We start from the raw sequence: 27198 nt of genomic DNA, 5'->3' as shown, positions 1-27198 counted from the left end.
CACTCCCCCAACCTCTATAAGCTCTTGCATCCATTACACATCTTTGCATCCTTTCATCCACACACACATAATCAATCATTGCCTTCCTTTCATTCAGTTCACCACCTACCCTTCTCATCACTCGCCATGTATACCTGTGGATCATTTTGTGACCGAAGAGGGTAGGCTATTGGCTATCACCAACCCCCTCCCAGCACAAATGTCCACTAACACACTGCCATTCTCATCTATCTCAGCAGGCACACCCCACTCACCAACTATTCCATCCACCTTCACATTCCCTACTTTACCATTCATATCACTGATCAAAAACACTCACTCATTCCTTCCCAGCTTTTCCATGCACACTTCCACATTTTTCCAGAACTCTTCTCTCACTCTGCTTGCACAATCTTGCGTTGGCACATACATGCACACAATCGCCCACATTTGTATTCCAACTTTTAATCTGAAATGTTAGTTAATAATACAGTGGGCTCACAAAGTGCGTGTCACCGCAGTGCGCGTCATCGCAGTGCGCAATTCGCCTTGTGCATGAGTGACCAAAAATCATAACCAAAATCCCTTTAATGCGTGAGTTTACCGATTAGAACACGAGGCAGAGGCAAGGAGTGGCTCAAAAATGCCATTTTCTACTAGTGTGCGGCCACCCCTCACAGAGCGAGTCACGTGTCATCATGTTGATGCGCAGAAATTCCCGGGCATTCTACTGCGCAGCTTGGGGTACAAGGGAGCAGGCGCGCCATAACAGTCCCGGCTCGTGCACTGTGCGGATCCGCTCTCTACAGCTAACCTGTCGTGTACAGCGTGTGGTGTTTTTTGTGGTGCCTGTACTTCGCCACACCATGGCTCCAACCCCAAGAGTTAAGAAACTTCTGACGCCTGCCACCAAGTTAAAGATAATTATGATGAAGGAGGAGGGTCAAGGAAACACGGCTATCCGGAGAACCCTGGGACTGGCTGAATCTACAGTGAGAACTGTGTGGAAGAACCGTGAAGCCATAAAGGCTGTAGTGAAGACCTACAGTGCCTCTGACCTAGATGGCAGTTCGCGGGTGGGAAATCGTGCTATGATATTAATGGAGCTCTATCTTGCCACCTTCATAATGCGGAAAGAAAAGGAAGGTGTTCCACTCAATGGAAGATTTATTCGGAACCAAGCCTGCATCTCAAAGGTTAAAAGTGAAAAAACCGTTCAGGGCATCGGTTGGATGGCTGGACCGTTTTCTCTAGTGCAAGGAACTCCGTTACGTGAAATTATCTGGTGAATGTGCCTCTGCCGATGAGCTGGCCGCGAGAGACTATCCTGCAATATTTAAAACGATTATTGAAGAGGGACAGTACACCAAGGACCAGATCTACAACATCGATGAAACGTCCTTATATTACAAGGCCATGCCAAAATCAACTTACATTGCAAAGAGACAGAAACAAGCCCCTGGTCGCAAGCTCCAGAAGTGTAAGATGACAGTAATGTTCGCTGTAAACCTGTCTGGGAGCCACAAGATGAGGCCAGTTGTTGTACACACAGTTTCACATCCAAGGTGCTACAAAAACCTCACGAACATGGATGCAAGTGGCGTGTATTGGTACAAGTCCATAAATGGTTGGATGACTGGGAACATTATGGCAGACTGGTTAACGAGGCGGTGTGTCCCTGATGCGAGAGCCAAGTGTCGGGAACTGGGCATTCCATTTAAGATGCTCCTTGTGCTTGATAACGCACCAAGTCACCCTCCATACCTGGAAGATCTTCACAAGGATTGTCGTGTTGTGTTTCTGCCGCCCCGCACAACGTCACTAATGCAGCCACTCAATCAAGAACTAATCGCCACAGTGAAACATTTCTACCATAAGGAAGTGTACGACTACCTACGCAGGAAGACCGACACACAAGAGGAGCTTCATGCCCTACAAGAAGATCATGACGAAGACCTTGATGAGGCATCTGCTCCCGTTCCATCTCCACCAGCACCTGTATCCCGACCTAACACAGATGCCATGACTGTTGAGGCATTTTGGCGTAACTTTACGGTGAAGGACGCAGTTGAATTTCTCTTTCAAGCCTGGCACCAGATTACACCTGCAACGGTGAACCATTCGTGGCGAATGCTTGTGCCTCACCTGTGCATCACCCAGGAGACGGCCATTCATCCACTGGCCAATGCTGAGGCAGCAACATTGACAGCAGCACAAGCTGTACCAGGTTTCGAGGACGTTACATTGGCGGACATACAAGAAGTGCACACTGCTACTGAGGAACAGCCTCCCGAGGAAGTGTTGCAACAGATAGACAAGGCTGACGCAGAGCCCAATGCCAGACAGAGTCAAGTTGAGCAGCCTAGTGTGATGGAAGGCAGGACTGAGCTGTGTATGTCAAACATTAGCAAGATCCTGGCTGCCGTGGATAAGCTCAAGGAAGAGGTGAAGACACAGGAAGTGAGCAACCTAAGAACGGAGGAACTTCTGGTTAGTATCGACAAACTCTTCCGTTTCTACACAGACAGGCACAGGGAAGAAATAAACAGAAGACAGACGCTCATAACAAGCTACACACAGCGGGCTCAAGTTGGTGAAATAGCGGAACCAACGACATCATCTGCTTCTGATCCTGTTGAGGATGAAGAGGATGCAATGTCAGAAGTGTCAGCATTGGACTTTGAAGGGTTTATGGCCTAAGTGAGTGACTTGGATGCTCCTGGGGAAGGTGATCAAGAGGAGTCTGCAGAGGGAAGTGTTGGTGCGATGGGAGGTGCGGTGGGGTGTGTGGTGCTGTAAGTGTTGCCGCGCCTCGGAACCCCCGTTATTTAAGGTCATCAGGCCTGTTGTCTACTGTTGTTAAGGTGACTACCCATATTTTTGTTATTGTAGCTATAGCTTTAGTACAATGTCTGAAACATATGACCTTTATTATGTCTCTAAAGGCCAAAAGATGTCCAGGTATGAGGGGGTACCACCCATATGTAATTATTCCCATAAGATTATGTACTCCTAGTACGCGAATTCCCAGTGCGCGAGCTCGTGCACCACCCAATCTCTCACGCATTATGCGAGCCCACTGTATTTGAGTGAAATGACTGTGCTTAGTGATTTGCAACATGTGAATGAACAGAGAGTATGGGGTGTACTTGAAGTGGTATCATAGGCATCGTCTATCTGTCTATCTATCTATTGCCAGACGCTTTAATCTGGTAAGGGGTGGCCACGAACAAATCGCCTCCATTTCGCTCTGTCCCCCTCCATTTCACTGCCCTGCTCCCAGCTCACAACCCCCCCTCTCATATACCTCTCTACTCCATCCCTCCATTTCATCCTCGGTCTCCCCCTCCCTCTCCCTCCCTCCACCTCACTCACATACACTCCCCTCATTAGTCTCTCACTCTCCATCCTCTCCACATGTCCAAACCTCCTTAATGTGTTCCTGCTAACGCTTTCTTTCACATCCACATCCACACCACATCCCTCCTTTACTTCCTCATTTGTCAGCCTGTCTCTCCATGTGACTCCACATGCTCCTCTCAAATAACTCATTTCTACTGCTCTCACTCTTGACTTCTGTCCCTCCAACAACGTCCAAGCTTCACTTCCATACGTTAGAGTTATTATAACAATACTGTCTTGCATAGCTTTTTCACATCCATGCTCACTTCCCTGTTTCTTATCACTGCTTTCAAAAAGCCAGCAACGTTTCTTCCCTGCTGCACCCTTTCAAGCACTTTATCCTCTAATCTTCCATGCTTACTATCACACTACCCAAGTACTTAAATGCACTTTTATTTAGCAGTCATAGTGTTGGAAGCTCTCTCACATGACTGGACTCCCACAGGAGGTGTTGTATGCTGATAGGTTGGTGTTCAGGTGTTGATGGTGGACAACGAGAGGGTGGCGGATAAAAGGTTTAGGAAGTGGAGATGGAATGAGGTACAAGGGTTTGACTGCAAACGTGACTAAAACAAAAGTGGTGCTATCCGGGGCTGATGGCTGTACTCTCAAAGAAGAGGGAGTTTGGCATTGTGCAGTTTGCCACAAAGGTGTGAGAAGTACAGTCGTGGACATAAATATTGATACACTTCATCACAATAAATAAAGGGAAAATGAACAATGATTTTCGAAGCTCTGTGCGATCTTAGGACCTCTACATACTTTTCAGAATATTGTGTAAGAATTTCATAATTTTTCAACCAAGAATTGGAATGATATTTTTGTCCTTGACTGTACCTTCATCTTGTGCAGCGTTTATGACATGTGAGTGCATAAGAGATGTATTTGTATTAAAGGTAGACTGCGAAATCATTCTGATTTTGAGTGTGTGGTGAGTAGGCGAGACAATGCGGAGACAAAGAGGCGGTACAAGATTGACTTTGCTGTAGAGTCTCTCTAGTGTAGAGTCTCTCTTGTTGTTCTCCCATAATATCACGAGTCCACTCAGTTCAGTGAAAAACCTTCTTTGTTGCCTTTTATTACTCCACTGTGTGCTCACAGTGCTCACTGTTTTGCACTTACGGTTTTGTTTCCCTGCCTGAATTTCATCCCGCATAGAGATTTAAATGTGGATTAGAATATACTTTTAGATGTTTATTATCGTGATTTGATGACACACGTGATTTGGATATTACTTTTAACTATAGACTTCATTTAATGCGACATTTCCATTCATTGTCGTGGATTTATGATGAAGAAGAAGCATTACGAGAGTTTCTCCACACTGTAACCCTCAAACCATTGAGCAATAGGCTGTTCGCTTCATATTCTTTTGGACTGCTAGACCTTCAGCTTAAGTTTTGGGTGGGCGAGTGGGTGGTGTGGTAGGGCGAGTTGGTGGAGAGTGAGGTTGTGATGGAAGGGTGTTGTGGGGTTGGGGGTGGGGGTGGGAGGCGGGGACGGGTATGGGGGTGGATGCTGGCGGAGGGTGGGTGGTGGTGGGTTAGGAGAGGGTGGCGGGGAGGCGATGGGAGGGGTGTGTGGTGGCGGGGGGGATGGTTGTCTATGGGGCGTGGGGCACGAGGAGGGAGGTGGGATGAGGGTTGAGCATGGGAAGAGGGAGGATATCGGCAGCCCAGGTGTGAGCGAGGGGGTGGTGGTGCCCAGGGTGGGGATGGCAGACGTGGTGGGAATGTTGGGGGAGGAGAAGGAAGGGGAAAGGTAGCAGTAGAAATTTTCTGAATCTGGCAGGGAGGTGGGGGGCAAGGTCGGCAGGTGGTGTGGTGGGGGTGGTAGGGTGTTTGGTGCTGTTGAGTGATGCACGTGGCAGTTCTGGTAGGTGCGGGTGGTGTTGTGGTATTTTACTGTGACTTGGTATGGGTTGGGGATGCTCACGATGTCACATGGGCCTGTGTAGCGGGGGGCTAGCTTGTGCGGAGTTGGCAGGGTGGCAACCATGATGAAATCGCCTGGTTTGTAGGGGTTGGTAGATGTGGTGTTGGGGGCTAGGTCTTGTGTGGCTTGCAGGTGGTGGAGCTTTTGTTTGAGATGGTGAAGGGGGTCGGATGAGGTGGGGTTGGCGGGGGCTTGTAAGTGGTGTCAGAGGGGTAAAAGCAGGGGCGCCTTGGTGAATACCCGCTCGTGGGGTGTGATTCCATCCTCGTGTGGGCAGGTGCTCATGCCCCATTGTATTATTTTGATGTGCGCTGGCCAGTCGTCGCTTTGTGTGGCTTGGATCCTGGTCCGCACTTGGTTGAGTAGGGTGCGATGACTCCGTTCACAGATGGCGTTTCCTAGGGGCCAGTACGGTGAGGAGTGGGGGATGTTGAACCTGAAGAGGGTGGATAGCTTGGCCCACATTTTGCCTGTGAACTCAGGCACATTGTCTGAGTGGAGGGCCTGGGGGATACCAAAATACGGGAACACATGGCAGGTTACAGCGACGGTGACAGCATGATGTTCTTTTGCCGGGCATGCAATCAGGAATTTGGAGTATGTGTCCAAGAATGTAATTATGTACCTGTAGCCTGATTTAGGTGGGAGGGGGCCGACAACATCTACGGACAGTAGTTGCCAGGGTTTGTTGGCTACGAGGTGGCCAGATTGGCCTGGTGTTCTAGTGGTATCTTTTCCTAGAGCACACACTCGGCAGGCTTGCACGACTTGTTGCACAAGTTTGGAGGGGTTTGGTGACCAATAGGTGTCATTGAAGACTTGGAGTAATTTCATTGCATCAAGGTGGATTCCTTTATCAGCATGGAGGGGCGTGAGGGTGTTCAGGGCAGCGTCGTGGTCAAGGGCGATGTGGCCGAAGTGGGTGTATAAGAAATCCCCGTGCCAATGTAGTTTGGAGAAGATGTGGGCTGGCATCCAGTCGGGGCGATCCCGGGCTTGCCAGCATTGGATGAGATTGGGTGTGGCCTGGATGGCATTGACAGCTAGTCAGGAGAGAGCACCGGAATTAGTGTGGAGTTTGCCGGGTCGGTATGCGATGTCAAAATTAAATTCCTCTAGGGTCCCTCTCCAGCATTTTTAGTGTCAGATTGGTGCAACCATTGGAGGGATTGGTGATCCATGATGATGGTAACGTGGGTCCCTGCCAGGTAAACGTGAAAGGATTCGAGTGCCCATGTGATGCCTAGGCATTCTCGCTTTGTAGCTGTATAGTTACGTTCCTCTTGATTGAGGGTGCGGCTGGCACAGGCCATGATGTGCTCCTTGCTGTCTTGCACTTCGGCTAATACAGCACCGATGGCCACTAGCGATACATCAATGTACAAGTGGAAGGGGATAGTATAGTCAAGGAACACCATTATAGGGGCTATAATTAATTTATCTTTGAGGGTTTGGAAGGCCTGGAGGCGATATTCTGTCCATGTGAAAGACTCCCCATTTTTGGAGAGGTCGTGTAGCGGCTTGGCAATGGTTGCGAATTCTTTCACAAAGCGCCTGTAGCAGGAGGTGAGGCCTATGAATGTGCGGACCTCGTGTACATTTCGGGGCAGGGGGAGTTTGGCGATGCCCCTGAGTTTCCTGGGGTCGGTGGTTATGCCTTCCCTAGATATGATGTTCACCAGGAAGGAGATTGAGCACTGAGCCAAAATGCACTTGGATGGGCGGAGTTTAAGCCCCGCCTGGCGTATCCTGGAGAAGACCAGGTGTAGGCGGTGGAGGTGGTCAACCCACATCTTGCTAAAGATGATAATGTCATCTAGGTAGGCAAGGCAGATCTCCCAAGTGAGGTCACTGAGTACGGACTCCATCAATCGGGAAAATGTGACGGGGACATTACATAGGCCGAAGGGGAGCACACTGAATTCACAGTGCTTCCCATTGTTGGTGGAGAAAGCCTTTTTTCCTCAGTCCTCTGGGTGGACGGGGACCTGCCAGTATCCTGACTGGAGGTTTAGAGTAGAAAACTAAGACGCCCCGTAGAGGGAGTCTAAAGGGTCGTCAATTCTAGGCAAGGGGGTGGCGTCTTTGATCGTTACATCACTGAGGCGGTGGTAATCTACGCAAAAGCGCAGCATCCTGTCCTTTTTTTTTACAAGGACGACAGGGGAGGATCAAGGGCTGGTTGAGGGTGATATCACACCGGCATGTAACATGTCCTGTACCTGCCGGTCTTCCTCTGCCTGTTGGGTTGGATTTTTCCTGCATGAGAGTTGATGGATGGGAGGTCCCATCGTATGTATCTCATGGGATAAGAAGGTGGTGTGGCCGATGTCTGTGGGTCCTGATTAGAAGATGTCCTGAAAGTCCAGGAGGAGGTGTCTAAGGTCATCCGATTGTTGAGGGAGAGGTGGGTGGGGAGGGGGGTAAGGATGGGTGGTTTGGGGGGCAGTGCAGGGTTCGGCCTCTTCCATCTCTCCCACCACCAGTCGTTTAGGGAGGGTGAGGGGTGACATGGAAAGGTTAGCCGCGCGGACTGCGGCGAGGTGGGGGACAGAAGGCAGGAGGTGGTGGCACTTGCCAGGGGAGTTGGGTAGAATACTACATAGTTTCCAGTGGGTCGGTGCAAAGGGAGCCAGGCCTTGTGGTGGGGGGGAATGGTAACAATGGAGGCAATTGTAGTGGGGAAGGTGGGGAACGAGGCAGGAGGATGGAGGGTGGCATCGAGTGGTGGAAGGGGAGGGGAAAGGGGGTGAGGACGGGTAAGTGGTGTCCGATGAGGGTGGTGGCATCAAGGTGTTGCATGTGCAGAGGAGTTATGGGAATGGATTTGATGGTTTGTTGACGTGCAGCTGCCATCCGTGGCAATCGATGCTGGCCTGGAGTTTCTGTAGCAAATCCAATTCCAAGTAACTATCATAGGCACAGCAGGTAGAGTCAGATATAATGAGTTGATGTTGGGCAGTTGCTTTCTGGTGTGTCTGGACACAGAGGGCCCGTGTCTTCCCACAGAAAAGCAGGGGGCCATCCCCTGCGTCTACAAGGTGGGCCAAGGTGGGGAGGAGAGGGCCGAAGGCTTTGGAGTGACGAGAGTAGAAGTGGTGGTACAAGCATGATCTGGCTGCTCCCGTATCAACCAGCAATTGAGCTTTCATCCTGTTCAGCCTGACCTTATCGTAGACGGGGGGATGATATTTGTGCGAGGTGGCCCCCGCCACCATGGGGTGTGCCGGGGCAGTCCTAGAAATCCAATTGGGGTGAGGCACCCTCCTCCTCGCCTCCTAGTTCTGCCTCTTCAGTGTCAGGGGCATCGTTGGGGGTGATTGGTTCATCTGGTGGACTGTCCTCGATGGCTGACACTTTGCAGCACCCCTGGTTTGTTGCTCTGCGCCTGGCGGCCTTCAGCTGCTCCCAAATGTCGTGTATGGGGCAGTGTTGCCTGCATGCGACGAACTCGCAGGGGTTAATGGAGATAAGGTTGGACGTCTTCCTAGGACTGGGGTGTTTTCTGGTGGGGATGGCTCTTGAGGTTCCGGGGGTGTGGGGAGTGTCCATGGTTTGGTAGGGGGTGGTTTGCAGTTGGGGATTCTGCTTACCACCCCTATTTGTTGAGGGGTGGTGCAGGCAGCAAGTAGGCGCCTCACCAACTGGATGTCCCTGTTGATATCCCCAGTCGGGTTGCATATGGTGAAGTGTTCCCTAATGACACTGGGGAGTATCCTTAGGAGGGTGTTGAACACATGTTGGTCCCGGGTTTGTATTTCTGCCTCCGGGTAGGCAGTGTCGACGAGACATCAGGTTTGGATGAGGGTGTCGTCTAAATTCCCATCATATGTCAGTGCGTCTAGCTGGGAAAAAGCAATGACTTTCCCTAGTGAGGGTGTGATGGATTGTGTCACAATTTGTTGAAATTGGTCCTATTTCAACTCCAAAATTATTTTCGTGGTTATACTTGAAACAGTTTTCCAAGGTGGGGGAATGTAACAGCTATATTCTCGCGGTCATTCTCAAAGCTTATATCTAGTACAGCTTTGTTCATGGACAGGTAGGTGTGTATGTTGTAGAGTTCAGAATTGAACTTGGGGAGTTGCACATGTGGTTTGGCCGCCATGTTTGCGATTATTACTTCCCTTGCTGTTCAACTGCTGAATCAAGAACCACTGCTAGCCACCAGTGCTATACAGTGTATTCATAGTCCGGACTTGTCAGGCTCAGGTACGGTTCGACCTTGGATTCTTTGTTCTCAACCGGGTCAGTCACAGGCATGGAAGGAAAGTCCAAACACAACTGGTCAAAGACACACTTATATATTAATAATAACCACTTACACACCACAATCCGTGATCAAAACCTACGTGATACAAATAACAAGATGGCTCAGAAGACTAGTTCTTACACTGTTTCCACCTAGTTCAGAGAGTTTGATCACTTCTTCAGTTGATGTATTTTCTGCCATCACTGGCCTCAGTACTAACAAGGCATATGGGCCTGATGGGGTCCCTCCTGTTGTTCACAAGAACTGTGCTTCTGTGCTTACACCCTGCCTAGGCAAACTCTTTTGCCTTTGTCTGTCAACTTGTACCTTTCCTTCTTGCTGGAAGTTTGCTCTCATTCAGCCAGTCCCAAAGAAGGGTGACCACTCCCAACCCTCCAACTATCGTCCAATTGCTTTAACGTCTTGTATTTCAAAAGTTTTCGAGTCAATTCTCAATAGAAAAATTTTAAGGCATCTTTCCTATCACAACCTTCTTTCCGATCGTCAGTACGGGTTCCGTCAGGGACGCTCCACTGGCGATCTTCTCACCTACCTTTCAGACTCCTGGTCATCCTCCTTTCGGGACTTTGGCGAAAGCTTTGCCATTGCACTTGACATCTCAAAGGCTTTTGATCGAGTCTGGCATAAATCTTTAATTTCCAAACTGCCCTCCTACGGTTTCTATCCTTCTATCTGTGCCTTCATCGCTAGCTTCCTTTCTGGTCGTTCTATAGCCACTGTTGTAGACGGCCATTGTTCTTCTCCTAGATCTATCAACAGTGGTGTTCCTCAGGGCTCTGTCCTATCACCAACTCTCTTCCTTTTATTCATCAATGATCTTCTAAGCTGTACATCTAACCCTATCCACTCATACGCTGATGACTCCACCCTTCACCTTTCCATTCGGTTCCCACAACGCCCATCTCAACAGTTACTTCAACAAACAAGGGATGAGGCTATGGCACACCTGATGTCTGACTTGGCTCGTATCTCTGACTGGGGTAAAAATAATATGGTTGTTTTTAATGCATCAAAGACTCAGTTCTTACACCTATCAACCCGACAAAATCTTCCACAGGTATACCCACTAATGTTTAATAATATTCAGCTTAATCCTGCATCATCCTTGAACATGCTTGGGGTTTCATTTACTCGGGCCTTATCTTGGAAAGATCATATTACATCTCTTTTAAAATCTGCTTCCAAGAGATTGGGTGTGCTAAGCCGACTCCGCTCTTTCTTTACCACTGCACAATTGTTGACTCTATACAGGGGTTTTATCCGCCCCTGTGTGGAGTACAGCTCTCATGTGTGGGGAGGCTCCCCACATACAGCTCTTCTCAATAGGGTGGAGTCAAAGGCTTTTCGTCTCATTAACTCTCCTCCTCTTACTGACTCCCTTCAACCTCTGTCTCTTCGCCGCACTGTTGCCTCTTTATCTCTTATCTATCGCTATTTCCACGGTCACTGCTCCTCTGAACTGTCTGCTTGCATTCCTCCACCTCTACGATGGGCGCGTACCACCCGTCTGGCAGCAAACTCTCATCCCTTTTCTGTCCAACTCTCTAATGCAAGAGTTAACCATTACTCCCAGTCTTTCATTTATGCAACAGGTCAGCTCTGGAACTGTCTCCCTCTGTCTGTATTTCCTGCTGCCTATGATCTCCAGTCTTTCAAACGCAGTGTGTCCAGGCATCTCAAAATGATCGGATCTTGAATTTGGCTCTCTATTGTATTTTGTTTTTCTCTTGGAGGGAACTGTTACTGCGGGCTCATGGCCTTTGGTTCCTTCTTCCTCGCATAAAAAAAAATATATACTTTTTTCTCATACAGGGCAATTCCCACAGTGATACACATATGGTCCATACAATCCACCAGGTGTGCTCTGTCCTCAGGTATATGGCAAGTAGAATCTCATTTATCTCAGTATACCCAAACACGTGGCATAGACGGCAGTATATTCAGGTCCTGATATATGCTCATGTAACATGAACGGCCTCCTATGCTAGTTATATGCATCTGCGTGACACAGACGATATCCTAGCTACCCTTATGCTACATGCACGTGACTCAGAATGGAAGAATATAACACTTATTGTCTGTTCGTGTGGCATGGGCCTGAAGGGGGGGGATGCTATGGCGGTATAGATTTCTCACGAGGGCTGATTACTGGGAGTATACCTTACATGCCCCCATCAGCATACATTGACACAGACTGGTTCGAGGGGGGGGGGGAAAGGGGGGCTACATACGACAAGTACGAGAACAAGAGAGAGGGGGGAGGGAGTGAGACACGACACTGGTACTGTGGGGGAGAGAGTGAGCCCACTGTGTATAGCACTGGGAGGGGGGTAGTTCACACTTGGGAACAACCTGGGGTCTGGCATCACACACTTCGTGCGTGAGTTTCTCTGTGAGGTAAGTTCTCTGTTTCCATAGGGGAGGAAGGTAACAGGTGGGCAGGGGGAACACTGGGAGCACTGGAGAGAAAGGGGGGGTGGGGCTGATGCACTGGGGATCATGTCTTTTAGTCACTAGGAGATGAAAAAAACAACTACAGTCTTTTTACTCACGGGGTAGGCAGAGAGGGGTGCTTGGGTACACTGGGCAAGAGGCCCTGATGCCGTGAGCTGCAGTTAACATCCGGGCACTGGGGGTGGGCCATCCGGGGCGTAGTCCAGGGGTAGGTCGTCTGTGAGGTCGCCACTGGTCCTGCAAGGGAGTTGGTGGGTGGCGTTGTGGGTGGCCTTCTTTCTACAGGGGCCCTGGGCGAGGCAGGGCCCTCTGGGCTAGGGCCGAATAGGGCCAGGAGGCATGCAGCAGGGCATTGGCCCTTAGTCGTAGTCGGGGTCCTAGGGGCGGACCTGGGGAGGCCTGGGCAGAAGGTTGGCTTCGAAGAGGGCAGCTCCTTGGCTGGGCCGTGATCTCGTCCAGCAGGGGCGGCCGTCAGGAGGGGACTGCGGCCACCTGCGCCGGGGGAAGGTCCGGCAACTGCAGCAGGCGTCAGGGGTGTCCCTCTGGCTCTGGGGGCCGCGGCCTTGCCTGCGGGAGGAGGCCATCAGGGGTGGACTGCGGTCTCTCGCTCCAGGGGAGTCCAACAGCACCTGGGGGTGGCAAAGGAGGGGCTGCAGTGACAGGACACCTGGCCTTGGGGACATCTTGCCCTGGCTGGTCTCTGGTGGGGTACCTGTGGGGGAGCAGATCCCACCCTCTGGAGAAGAGAGGCGGGGAGATGGGTGCTTCGCTCTGCCACAGGAAGGACGGCCTGAGCAAGAGACACTGCCTTTGGTAGGAGCTCTGGGAGTCATGGAGGGGGAGCGACCAGTGGCCTGCTCCCCAGCTTGGCAGGCCTGATGAACCCTGCCGAAACTCCAGTCTGGGGCATGAGAAGGAGACCTGATGGGCACTCCTTTGGCCTGGCAGCCCCGGTGGGCACTGCCTGAGCTCCTACTCGGGACAGGGGCGGAGGAGGAACTTGAGGGGACTCCTCTGGGTGCCGCAGAACCTGATGAATGAGAGAAGAAGAGGTCCAGTGGGCTCTCTTGGCGAAAGCCGCAGCTCTGGTGGAGTCTGCTCTTCTGCTGCCGGGACTGGGGTGCCTGTCCTGGAGACTTTGGGAGGGGGAGGCCCGATGGGGTCTCCTGGCCTAGACTGCAGCTCTGGTGTCGTCATGGTTGGGGCAGCCTTGGGGGATGACAGTTGGCCTGTCCCGAATGGTAGCTCCGGCGGAGTCTACCCCTGGGCCCGCCTCTCTCCTGGGGAGTCCTGGCGAAGGTCGTCCGTGTGACATGCCGACATGCCAGCTCCCGGAGGTGGGTGGCAGAGGATAGAGAACCGATGGTCACTCCACCCACAGTAGACCTGGTGGGCGCTACTGTGCAGCTACTCTCCTGGTGTGTCGCAAGTGTGGAGGCTCCTCCTGAGTCCTCCCCTTTTATGGAGGCCGATCTGGTGGATACGGCATCCGAGGGCTTGCTTGGGACTTTTCGTATGCAAGTCCCACCCCGATTCTGGCGAGTGTTTCCTCCACTGGAGTGTAGAGTATTTTCACTGTACACTTCCCGGTGGTCTGTCTGTGGGGAAGAGAGGCGTCGAGTCACGGGAGAGATACGCCATTTCTGCCTGGACGGCTCGTCAAGTAAAACAGTCTCCTCGTCATCTCCTCGTGGGGTGGGGGTCACCCCACTGTACTCTTCTCCTTGGGTAGAGGTGTTGGGCTCACCCTGCCGTGTGGGTATTTCAGGCACACTTATCATGTGTCTGGTTAGGGTAAAAGTAATTTTGTTGTTTTAATGCATCAAAAACTCAGTTCTTACATGTTTCAACCAGGCAAAATCTACTACAGGAATATCCTCTAATTTTTAAATAATACCCAACTCAGTCCTACATAATCTTTGAACTTACATGGGGTTTCATTCTCTCAGGATTTAACTTAGAATCATGTTATCTCTCTTGCAAAATCTGCTTCTAAGAGGCAAGGTGTGCTAAGCTGACTCCGTGCCTTCTTTACCCCTGCACAATTGTTGACATTATACACTTTTTTTTTTTTCGCCTCTGTGTACAGTACAACGTTAATGTGTGGGTAGGCTCCCCACTTATAGCTCTTCTCAACAAGATGGAGCCAAAGACTTACTGGCTAGCTGAAATTTCGGATTCTTCGCTGCATTGTTGCATCTCTATCTCTTTTCTATTGCTACTTCGGTGGTCACTGCTGCGCTAAACTGTGTGGTTGCATCCCTCCACCACTACAGTGGGAGCTTAGCACCTTTCTAGCAGCAAACTTTTTTTTTTTCCAACTCTGTTAGTCAAGAGTTAACCGTTACCCCCAGTCATTCATGTATGCAACAGGTAAGCCCAAGAACTGTCGTCCTTTGTATTTTCTACTGCCTTTTACCTCCTTTTTTTTTTTTTTTTTTTATTGCAGTTGTCCTGGCATTTCGAAACGAACGGATCTTGAATTTGGCTTTATATTATCTTGTTTCTATTTTTTCTTGGATCAGACAAATTTGTGCGCTGTTACTCTTTGGGTTCTTCTGCCTTACAGAAAAAGAAAGAAAAAATTTATTTACTACTTCCACTGTCACAAACAAGCCCTCATTAGCGACTGAGCTGACATCGCTACATATACGATACTGCCACGTGAGTTTCCACTAGAATGCTACTTACGGGTCACTTTGTACTTGAACAAAATTTAAACACCCTCCTTTTCTCTACTTTCTTGCCATTCAGTAACAGATCACAGTTCAGGCTTGTGCCCATTTTCAACATCAACACCGTACTTTCATGTATACTTTCACACTTCATTTTTTTTTTTTACCTATTTACAAATCGCATATCTTTAAGCATCTCTCCGTGATTTATATAGAAGTGCGAAAATTCCTGCTCATTGCATCCACGCTATAGAAGTATTTATTTGATTTGTGTTCTCGCTTATCTCTCTCGATACGTATCCACATTCACTGTGAAATGCTATGAAGATATGACACTGCCCTGTCTCCGTCCATTTACCTACAGCCAGAGCTTCAGTCTCGTAATCGGTGGCCGCAAACGACAATCCTCTACTTTACCTTTTCTTCCGCCACCAGACTGTCCTTTCTCAAACCTACACCACCCTCACTCGCACTGTTTCAGTGACTCTATAATTAGATTTCTTACTTACCATATTTTCCAGCATGATGGCCACCTGTTTTGCTGGAAAGGGGGACCTTGAGGCGGTGCTCAACGTTGAAGAGTGGGAGTATCATGAAATATTGAACTCAATCATGGACGCCCTTATAGAACATGATTTAAGGTTAGTGTATTAAGAAATAATATTGAAAGCACCTGACTTGATAATGCATAAATTATTTCAGTCTCAGAACTCAAGGGAATATGGAAAATTGTTTACAAATAATAGTAACATGGTGCAGATAACATTGAAAGAAAGGTAAGGTGAGTAGACAATGTTGCTGTCAGTTTACACCTGGAGTTCTGGAGGAAAAAGAAGTGTCAATTATACTTGCACTGAGTCTATGCTGGTACTCTTAAATCGTGTTGGAGAGCAAATTTGAAATAGGATTGGGAATTATTGTAGTATAAGGATTAAAATCTGTGTGTGTGTGTGTGTGTGTGTGTGTGTGTGTGTGTGTGTGTGTGTGTGTGTGTGTGTGTGTGTGTGTGTGTGTGTGTGTGTGTGTGTGTGTGTGTGTGTGTGTGCATTTGAAATTCATGCTGATGTTGATGCACTTACCCTTGTGACTTTTTCCAGATACAGATAGTGTTAATACTGCTCACATATTTCCCTGATTCTTCTCCAGCTTCGTTTTGACACGCAGCGACACGGGTGAGATGGTGGCGTGTTCTCTCAACTTTGACCTACAAACCGAACCGCCAATTGAGTGCAAAACTCCCAAAGTGAGATATGTTCTTGGCCTCTTGGATGATGTCGAGATGAAAGTAAGGTATGGAAAATTGAACCATTGTCTTGTTTTATTGCTGAACATTATAGCTTCAGTGACGTGAATGAAGAGCGAGAGAAGTTGAAGTAAGTTAGCTGACAATGACATGGAGGGACATATAGGGAAATAACAGAATTCAGGAACCGTGATGTTATTAAGGTTGATGTAGAAAGTTAAAAAGAAACAATATAAGGTGATCTGAGTGTCTGGAACAAATTGAGAATTAGTTGAAACAGATTTGGACATATCGGCTGTGCCAATGCACAGCCGATATGGTCATTAAGGGAGCCATACGCTCTTAATATAAGATATGAGTAGGATAGATTCTTCAACATCCAACTCCCATCCATGCCGGAGAGTGAGAGAACGATCAGGACAGTATATGAACGTTATCTGGGTGGGAAGAAAAGAAGAAGAAGAACGAGAAGGTGAGATAAGGTATATCTTGAGAATATGTAAGAGTATGTGGTGTTTCTTCAGAAACGAGGTCCTTACTGAGTAAGGACAGTAATGCCTGGACGTTCTTTTACCTGGGCCTCTCATCACTGTATACTGCGTCAACCAACAGACTGATAGACAGTGTGCTGTGTATTAATTTCTCTTTGTTATGCAGTAAAGTATGTAACCATTAAAGTATGTTAACCATTTGAGAAATAGACCTTTCACCGGGTTCAGTAAAATCACCTGATTTTATCATATTTATCTAACTGTCTAACTACAAAATGTGAATATCAGTACATGTGAGTGTAATATGGTCACAGGACATGGTCATAACACACCTGGGGGGAAAATATTTCTTATTAATAGGTAAATAATAACCATGTCGTTTACGAGTAATAACGTAGGTGGTCAGTCATATCCTCACAAGACAGCCATAGTAACATTGTCAGGAAGTGTGGTGACCTCAAGGGACGTACAACAACATCCCTTCATAATAGAATAATTAATCTTACAGAACTTAGCAGATTGTGTCAGTTATGGCCATGCTCCTCATGGATTCTGACAGTAACAAAGATCTTCCTCGAAAGCTTATAATCACCGAACTGCATCTGTTTGTCACTCTCTCCCATAGACCTTTGCATGAACAGGCATCCCATCCCCCAAAGTGATCTTATCTTGGGAAGACGCCCTTCGTTCTTGCCCCCAACCTAAATGGCTAGGCTACAGCCTGTTGCATGAGAACCCAAGCAAACATTGCGGAGGCGTTGTGATGTGTCATTGAAAACAGAATATTATTTTACTTGAGAGATTCGGGATAAATATTAATGGAAAAGGCAGGGACAGACGCCATGAGACGGTCAACTGCTGTGTTCATCTTAGTAACTTAGGTATTTTGTCTGTGGTAGGTTTACACCCAGTGGCCGGGGATACAAAGACACTCCATCATCCAGGTTATTAGTTTTACCCTAGGTACTGATTTTTCTTACAAAGCAGCAAGGGCACATGGACACCCGCATGGTGTCAGCTGTCCGCACTAGAATTCAGTTATTGGCTCTGAGTTGCCAGCAGCTTCATGGCTAGCACCGCTAACCGCTCGACTACAGTTCGGGATTATGTGCTACTGAAATACAATTTGTGATTCAGTGCAAAAATGACTACTACTACTTACGTCAGTTTATGATATAAATATTTAACCTTTCAGAGACCAACTTCCAGAGGGCCCGAATACTGTTGCACATAACTTCATGATGGGCACACTACTGGAGCTGGGACCAGCTGAGAATGTTGCTCTCATACAGGTAATCTTTAAGGGAAAATGTATCTTAAATCTTTGCCTGAATAGCGAAATGTGATAAAAGATTAGTAAAGTGGATTTATTAAATAGTCGTCATCTTCCTGACCCAACTTCCAGTTACTTAATCTGTACAAAGTGAGAAGACTTTGAGCCTATGACTGATGACATAGACACCGAAGCTAAACTTAAGACAACAGTTTGTTTGAACAAAATGAACATCTCATTACCTGACGAAGGAGTACTTTGAATATGTGTTCATAACCTTAAATTCAATCAAAAAGTGGGAAACTTACAGGGCTGTCAATAGAATATGCTGCTTACACAATGCAGAAATTAATATATGGGGGGAATTCTTGAGGCATGTCCGCTACAGTGATTCATATACGTAAGATCATATGTCACAATTAAGATACATAATGCTAATTCTATCTGCAGTCACACAGCAATCTGGACGGCCGGGTCCTGCCTCCGTAACTTGTATTTTATCAAAATTCTCTTCCTATAACATGATTCTTCCTCTAATGAAGACCCAGAGCCAGGAAAGTGTCCAAGGAAAAGGGTACTGGATGAGAAAAGTTTGGGGAGACGAATTACAAAAAGAGATGAAGGATTGAGGGCGGCTACTGTTGTTTTTGTTTTGCTTTCCTGTCAGCATCTCGTGAAATACATGATTGGCTCCTTTTGACACATGCATAAGAATGGATGGCAAGAAAAACAAAATAAATGACCTTAAGTTCTGTATTCCTCTAACGTTTCCTGTTTAGCCCGAAACTTTAGGGAAATAAAGAACTTAGGCTCTCTCCCGTATTTCACTCCCATCCATTCTTGTCTCATGAAATATTTTCGCCCTCTCTCAGTTCAAATATTTGGCTGTGGCGAGTTTCTGCCCGGTGAATAAAACCGTCCGCCATTAGTTGCAGATTACCAAGTTTTTTTTATTCTCAGTTAAAACGTTATTCGACATAATTTTTCTACTGTTGGTGCTCTCTTTAGTCTTCCCCTCAGTACAGTAAATTCAACTGACGTTAGCGAAATTAAAATGCAAAGTAGGTAATTCACAGTCAAATGACTAAGAACCACCGCTTTAGACAAAGCATAGGCGTTCTGAACAGTGACACTGACAGTATCCTTCTAACATAAAAATTTGTAATGGAGCAATTGGAAGCCTATGTAGTCATTAGGAACACAGGTTAACCCTCTAGGGTCCAGTGTCACTCGGGAGTGACGGTGTTGACTACTTTCAAAAGTTAGCTGAGGAAATAATCATAAGGTTTGATGTACAAGTTTCACGACTATGACCCGGTGAAAGAAATGCAGCACGCTAAGAAAATTCTCCACAGAATCCCACGTGCAACAACCTTGGACTTTGAACATTTAAGTATTGTAATTTACCATTTGACGAAGTTTGTGTTATATAAAATGCCTTAGGTAAAAAAAAAAAAATCAAATCTTTCACTGATACTGTTATTCTTACTTTCAGCAAATGGAGGATGAAAATATGAGGGTAGCAGCCTGCAAAGGCTACAAAGCAGTTTTTACTACGAATACATCTACACTTACTCAGGTATATTTAGTTGACTAAGAATTATGTACAACATTCACAGCACATTTTAAAACAGCTTCAGCAGTTTCATCATTCCCTGCAGAGCAGGAAAAGATGAAAGGGCGTCCAGCATGTTTACTTGCTTTTTATTCTTCGAGCAAACTTTAATGTAACCTTTACCTTGATCATATTAGCCATGTGCAATACCCATCACCACAGGGCTTAACGTCCCCACTCAGCCCATCCTGTTTGATCCTTTCAGCCCTACCCACTCATTTTCTGCTCGTTCTTCTTTTAAGGAAACTTCTGAGGAAGTGAACAGTATGCTGAGTTGCGATTTGGCTGAGGCAATGACATCCTTTTGACAATGCTACATTGCTGTTTCACATGCTTCATATACCTCACAAGCCAAAAATAATGCCCAAAGCAGCAAAATCAGAACAGTTTACGGTCATTAACCGAAAATATTATTGCTCCCATTGCCACAAATCCCGTCACCAAGAAGACCCGCCGACATGTCGTAAAAATACCCCCGCTAATACCAATACACCAGTCCTGTATGAGACAGCCCTAGCATGTATTCAATATGGACGGTGGGTGTTTGCGCCGAAGTGGTGACATGTAGAGGTGTATGGTATGTAGGAGGACTGCTGGGCCTTGATAGCAGGCTGTGAAGCCTATGCCCAGAGTCGGAAACATAAAAAAAAAAAAAAAAAAAAAAAAAAAATTACAACCAGATCCCTGATATCTGTAAGAAAGTACTAATCTCCCTTACCTTCAACCAGACAAAGCATCTAATATTCCATCATTATATAGGCCAGTATCTGAGCTCTGAACATATTCCACATTCATTTAATAATCCATCATTATATAGACCAATGCCTCAGCTCTGCATAAAATACAGAATCATAGAAAGACCAGTTTACTGCACGACATCTGCGTAACTGTTTATTAGGGATGGTCTAAGCAAAAATCAACCTTGATAATGAACCACACAAGCAGCAACAGACATCAACAACGCCCATGACACAATACCAACACATTGCCTGGTTTATAAATCCAGCTACTGGTGCTGTGGCCCAAGACTCATCTCGGCATAATCCCGGTGGACTGCAAGCTGACTTGCCCTTTTCTTGCGGTCCACTATCCTCCTCTGAAGGCAGGGTGGAAATTAAGGGGCGTTTGTATGCTGGACAATGGAACTGCCCTGTTATTTCCGTGCCATTTCGTGAGGGGGAACCCTCTCTAGCACCTACAAAATCCTGACACAGAGATCTGGACCCTCTCTAGCACCTACAAAATCCTGACACAGAGATCTGGACCCTCTCTAGCACCTACAAAATCCTAACGTAGAGATACAAACCAATAACAGTTTCCTTTCAGGCAAACAAGGTTTAATACTCAACCAAAACCAAAAATCCAGAATTAGAATACTTTCCAATGGTGTCAAACTGGACTCAGCGCTCTCACTGTTTTCAGACCTTTCCTACATGACTTACCAATTCTTTTTCCTTTTGTAATTTTTGTAAAAGAACTTTCCCGTGCTAATGACTTGGCAGTACCTTCGTAACACTCCAAGGTTCACCATGTCCCCAGTCAGCTCCAACATTTTTTACCTTTACGAGACCACTGAATAATGGCTCACACACACACACACACACACACACACACACACACACACACACACACACACACACACACACACACACACAAAAAGAGTGATTCCCTTAATCACAAAATCAACTGTCACTCTCAGCCCTCCAAACATATATGAATATCAAGCACATCCTTAAGCCGCTCTCTTTAACTTGTTACTCCCCGTAGAAACATAGAGATTTATTTACTTAACATGAGCTTTTTTCAACACGCCAGCAACGTCTGTGAAAATTCTTTGAAGTCACTGGCTGGCATTATCTTGGAATGGGAAAAGTAATTAATGAAAACATGCTTCAGACAATTCATGTGGATAGTTATAAATCAAAGCAACCACGAGCTTGGTTCACACCTCAGGAACCACAGATTTGGTAAAGCTCAAGAAATACAGAATAATACGATAAAAATACTAACACGATGTATAGAACAGAGACCATATGTACAGATAACCTTTTCAAAGGAGAAAAACATTACTTAAAATCAAGATCAACATGAACATGAGAAGAACGATATTCCTTGCTTCACCATAGGTTTCATTCCATCGTTGTAATTATAGCCTGTACCCCCCCTAAAAACAACTTTCGAACACTAAACAAAACACCTTGAGAACATTACCCCACTGCCCAACACCACACGCCTCACAGATGCATACACAAACACTTGGTCACCATAGCCAGCTAAAAACTTTCAGGCAAACAATATCCCTTAGGAACCTCACACTAAATATTTTTCGCACACAAACTCTTCCTTCTAGAGGGACACGATTTCACTAACCCAGACTAAGATGATGCCCTCACCCTCGTCGACTCCATGCCAATAGAGTATATAACTCGATAACAGTCTCATTGTCCTCACTGTATGTGGTTTACCATACCCTGAGACACCTTTTGCACCGAAGTTTCATAAGAGAAAACTTAAACATAACCTTAAGAGATATCGGGGTACACCCAGATGAATTGGCTAGATTCCTGCAGCCGACTGGGCTAACACCCGCATCAGTCTGGGGTTATCACAATTATAACAGTACACCAAAGCTCCATATTTATTCCACCTATAATACACTGTTTCTTTCCAAGTAATATTTCAGGAATTAGTTTTTTACCAAAACGTCAGCGTTACTGCTTACTGGATGTAGTGAGTAGAAAGAAAGTTTAGATGGGGCGCAATTCTATCATGGGTTTTGTTACAGCAAGTGTGTGATGATCTGCTGGGCTACAAGGTACTCAACAGTCTTCAAGTGAACACTTGGATGGCCCCGGATGGCACTCGACCCTTCGCTGCTGCTCCTGACTCACAGTACGCCAGCTCCACCGTCAAGTTCCTGTAGCCACACCAGTGGCAGACTCTCAGGGAGTGTGCGTTACTGAGACAAAGTTTGCTTATTCCAGAGCTTCTCTCATTTTTGTTATTCGTGGTTTCCTAATGCCCTTGTCATAAGATTTATGATCCACTGCATAATGTGATATGTTTTAATTTATGCATCTTTATATTTTATCACTGCATTTTTCGTATTGTTTTAAAATTTGTGTAACATCATCAGTTTGTTTGCTGATTATACAGGATGCACACAATAAAGTTATAAAATGGGACTAAAAAAAATCCGACGAGTGAATAAAAAATTACATAAAATGAAAAAGAAAAATGCAGCATGTATGTAACGTGCACAATTTCAGTTCATGAAAACCTTATTAGATAGGAAAAAGCTAGCCACCATTATATGTGAGGTTGTTTCTGAGAGAGAGAGAGAGAGAGAGAGAGAGAGAGAGAGAGAGAGAGAGAGAGAGAGAGAGAGAGAGAGAGAGAGAGAGAGATGCTTTTGATTATCCTCCCACATCTGTATTTTTAACATTTCTAGATTACGCCTCGCCCCATCCTTAGGTAAAAGATATGAAATATGTGATGATGATAATGATAATGATGATGAACACTAGCAATTAAGATTCCTGCCCCAAGGTTCACCATAAGGCTTCTCGTTCCACCAAATGAGAAACGATTATATCAAAAATATTTCAGTTATTATGTAGTTGTTAAAACTTTTAATTCTGTCTATATCTGTCCCTACATATATCTATCTATCTATACTATATATATATATATATATATATATATATATATATATATATATATATATATATATATATATATATATATATATATATATATATATATATATATATATATATATATATATATATATATATATATATATATATATATATATATATATATATATATATATATATATATATATATATATATATATATATATATATATATATATATATATATATATATATATATATATATATATATATATATATATATATATGTATATATATTGTCTCTACACTGTAAACAATAAATTACTTTAAACATTGCATATACAGTTTTTAATATAATATTTGCGTGTGTGCGTGTATGCTGTAAGCAATAAATAATGTAAACATTGCATGTACAGTATTTTAAATATTATTAAAATGTATTGTGTGGACGTAATACAAAAAAAAAAAAAGTGCGGACCAATTCTGTCCTTTTATTAAGCTTTAATTAAGGTAAACATCATGACATGGGTTCCTGTGGCTACCACAGAGAAAGCCGAAAAGTTACAGATATGAAAATTATACTGTAGTGGAAATGTAACAGAACATACAATATAGAAGCAAAGCAGGAGTTATTGTTTCTTGGTGCGCATCTTAGGCAAGAAGTATCTGAGAGACAGGTTGGAGACTGGGCCAAAAGAACCTTCATGAACAGAATCTGAGAAAGAATCTCTGTCAGACCAGTCATCTTTTGAACGAAATTATGTCAACAGAGACAGGGAACGACATCTGTATCATGGGTGTCGCTTCAGGTTCTGCCTGACACATGACAACAATTGTGGTGGACAAACCTTCACTCCATCATGCCTAACTCACGTCGAGGGTAATGACGAGATAACACTGGTACAGAACTGAAAGCAATTACTTATGTAAATATACATCAAAGCAACTGGGAACTAGAAACCACTCTGAAAGACCATATTTGTACCAGAGCCAATATAATTTTTGATTTGTGTCACCAGTCGAAGGGCGGTACTCCTGAGGTGGATGGCAAGCTGGTGACAGGGAGAGTTGGATCTCCTGTTACACCAGCCCTCAGGTCCATTTCCTGACCATCTCCCTTTACCCTTTACTGAACATTATCAGGGTTTTCATTAACACAAACAGTAGGCCAGCATACTCTCATAATACCTGTACCTCCATCTGTCTACACCACACTACATGCTCATTAGATATCTCACTCATTTCCATCCCCTTTAGCAATAACTGCTGCATTAATATAAGCAAATTCTGTGGTATCTCGGATTGCCACCACTGGCAGGGTAGGTCTAGTGGCACTGGGTCTTTCTGGTCGCAATGAAGCGACTGTGCCGACAGCGGCTGTTGCAAACACTGCTCATGCTCGTCAGCGGACAAGCGCAGGTTCACTAATAACCGTGGTCTTCGTACCAATCTGAATTCTGTCCACTTTTTCCTCCAGTCAATACCCCCTCTAGCCGTATTCCTCACAGCATCCTAAATCTCTCCCTCTACTGACGTATCCCCATTCCGAATTCCTGGTTACCATCTCCTCACAAATTTCAGTAACAAGGATGACACCTGCTGTTATATCAAATCTGAAATTGCAGCTGACATTGTTTTGAACTTCAACTAATTTTGCTTATTCACCCTATAAACTAAGTTATCTAAATATTACCAGATATAGCTGTGTAGTATATCGCTCCCCCAATGCTTGGAGGCAGGGTGGCTCAGTGGTAGAACGTCGAACTCAGGTCCGGGGGGTCGTGAGTTAGAGCCACTCCCGCTAACTGCCATTCCGGGAGAGGTAGCGCCCTCCTGTCACCTAGCAGGGCTATATGATCTAATAAGGTCTAGCTCGGGGGAACATTTCGCTTTTCTCCACAATACTTCTTCAGAACCTAGCGTATTTGACTCCATATCCACACAGTTGACTAACCTTAACCTCACGCTCACCACTGAAACTACTGTTTTGGGTGATTTTAACGTCCATAATAGGTTATAGAATGGTTATTGCATTCTGCCAGGACTGACGATACTGGTCCAGAGTGTGAGCTGTTTGCAGAATGGCTCAATCTCACGTAATTGGTAAACCACCCAGACTACCAGATAATCCTGATCATAAAGCCTATCTCTTGAACCTATTCCTGAGAAATTCAAGGGGAGGCAGTGGCTGAATCGGTAATGAGGCGACCTGCAGTCGTAATGGACCCAGGCTCGATTCCTGGCTGGGGCAGTAGGGTACTGTATATCATATTTTTGTGAGTTTGAAATTCACATTGGGTAAGGTATTTTCCTACGTAAAATTTGATTTTAGAAGTATTATTTATTTGCTACTTTTTCGTAAAACCATATCTTCATGGACAAAATCGACGATTTAATTATGACTTGCTATGTATCTCCATGGAGATTTAGCAACTTCATAAGCCTTAACCAATACTACCCCTACTACTTCCTGAGTAGACAATTGAAGGAGATTCATCCATGCTCTGAACCATCATAGGTTTTGCCCGAGTTTATATGTCGTTATTATTTGCGTTTTATTCATTATTAACTGAATTTAGTGTAGTAGCGTTTTAATATATAATGTGGAACTGACTGTGTCGTACATACTGCGCTGAACAATTCAGTATTACATGCCTTTTCCGTCTGATGAACTGATGTATGTTTCATTATTAGAATTTTGTGCTATAAGTTATTACACGATAATTAACTAGATTCTGGGAAGTACAGCCGAAAGCACAGATTTCTCCCCCCCTAGTAGCTGGAGTCGCGGCCAGTGAACAACCAGGCGGTCGAACACCCCCACACCCACCGCCCCTCCCCCAACCCCAGTGCAAGCATTGTTGGATAGATGTGGAACGGCCAAAGCTGGTGATGTTACAATGTGTCATGGTTGTTTTATAGACAATCAGGACCAGTAAGGGTAAGTATTTAAAGGCATTGAATGAGTAATTCTGTGCTCTTATCCACAACATATGAGAAAGTCACGAAAATGCAGGAAGACCTACAATGTACTCGTAATATGCGTTATTGTCTATATACTTACGTCCTGTATTATAATGTCACAAATAGGTATAGTATAGTATACAACATCTGTTGAAAGATATGATGTCTTTTCTCATCCATTCTGGCTCCCACCTTCACCACCCTACTCTCTAGGTTCCTGTCTCCACAAAACGTCTCTTTTACCCTCTCGTCCCACAGTCCCGCCCTTTGTTAACCAACATAAACTAAGATAATGATGAAATGATCCGTCAGGTATTGATCATGTTAATATTATTATACGCCTCTGCATAAAGCACCAACATATCAATAACATACAATACCTCAGTATACCTGCTAACCATATCATCCTTTTGTAAGGTGTTATGTGATATATACACTGCAAGTTGGACCTTGTGTTATACAAGGATATATGGTTATTTATATGGTTTGTGGTTCGTCAGAGCCGATTCCTGATTCGTTTTGTTCATCCAATAATGACAGTAACATAAACCTTACTTGTTTATAATGTAAGGCTGCCACGTTACTATGCAATAATGGACGTCCAAAACCACCCATAACCTGTGTTAACGATAAATAACTGTATGTCCTTGTAAGCCAAGGTCCAACTTGCACTGTATATGTCACATAAAACCTTACAAAAGGATGATATAGTTGGCGTTAATATCGAGGTATTGTATGTTATTGATTTGTTGGTGCTTTATACAGGGGTGTATGATAATATTAACATAATCTATACCTGACGGATCATTTCATCATTACCTTAGTTTATGTTGGTTAACAAAGGGCGGGACTGGGGGACGAGAGGGAGAGACGTTTTGTGGAGACAGGAACCCAGAGAGTAGGGTGGTGGAGGTGGAAGCCAGAATGGATGAGAAATGACATCATATCGTCCAACAGAGGCTGTTCGCGATACTGTACTATTTTGTAACATTATAATACAGGACATAAGTATATAGACAATAACGCATAACACAAGTACACTGTAGGTCTTATTTCATTTTCGTGCCTGTCTCATATGTTGTGGATAACAGCACTGTATTACTCATTAAATGCCTTTAAATACATACCCCTACTGGTTCTGATTGTCAGTAAAAACAATCATGACACATTGCACCATCACCAGCATTGGTTGTTCCACATCTGTACAGCAAAGCTCACTGGCTGCGACTCCGGCTACAAGGGGGGGGGAGGGAGAA

At 45.3% G+C, this 27198-nt stretch overlaps 1 protein-coding gene across 1 annotated transcript in view; it reads left to right on the top strand.

Moving 5' to 3' along the window:
• Window positions 1–22340, top strand: part of LOC145414572 (beta-alanyl-bioamine nonribosomal peptide synthetase ebony-like) — a 178681-nt gene extending 156341 nt beyond the window's left edge. Inside the window, exons 15-19 of the mRNA XM_080284090.1 lie at window positions 15240–15359; window positions 15865–16008; window positions 17648–17744; window positions 19221–19304; window positions 22126–22340. Coding sequence (XP_080140216.1) covers window positions 15240–15359; window positions 15865–16008; window positions 17648–17744; window positions 19221–19304; window positions 22126–22263 — 583 coding nt within the window. The 3' untranslated portion in view covers window positions 22264–22340. The remainder of the gene's footprint in view (window positions 1–15239; window positions 15360–15864; window positions 16009–17647; window positions 17745–19220; window positions 19305–22125) is intronic.
• The last annotated feature ends 4858 nt before the right edge of the window (window positions 22341–27198 follow it).

The sequence above is a fragment of the Coenobita brevimanus genome, chromosome 100 (assembly GCF_032717465.1).
Source record: "Coenobita brevimanus isolate Jiangsu-jjx chromosome 100, ASM3271746v2, whole genome shotgun sequence".
In the NCBI taxonomy this organism is placed as follows: Eukaryota; Metazoa; Arthropoda; class Malacostraca; order Decapoda; family Coenobitidae; genus Coenobita; species Coenobita brevimanus.
Note: the sequence above shows the minus strand (reverse complement) of the source record. Positions and strands in the feature narration are given on the sequence as shown.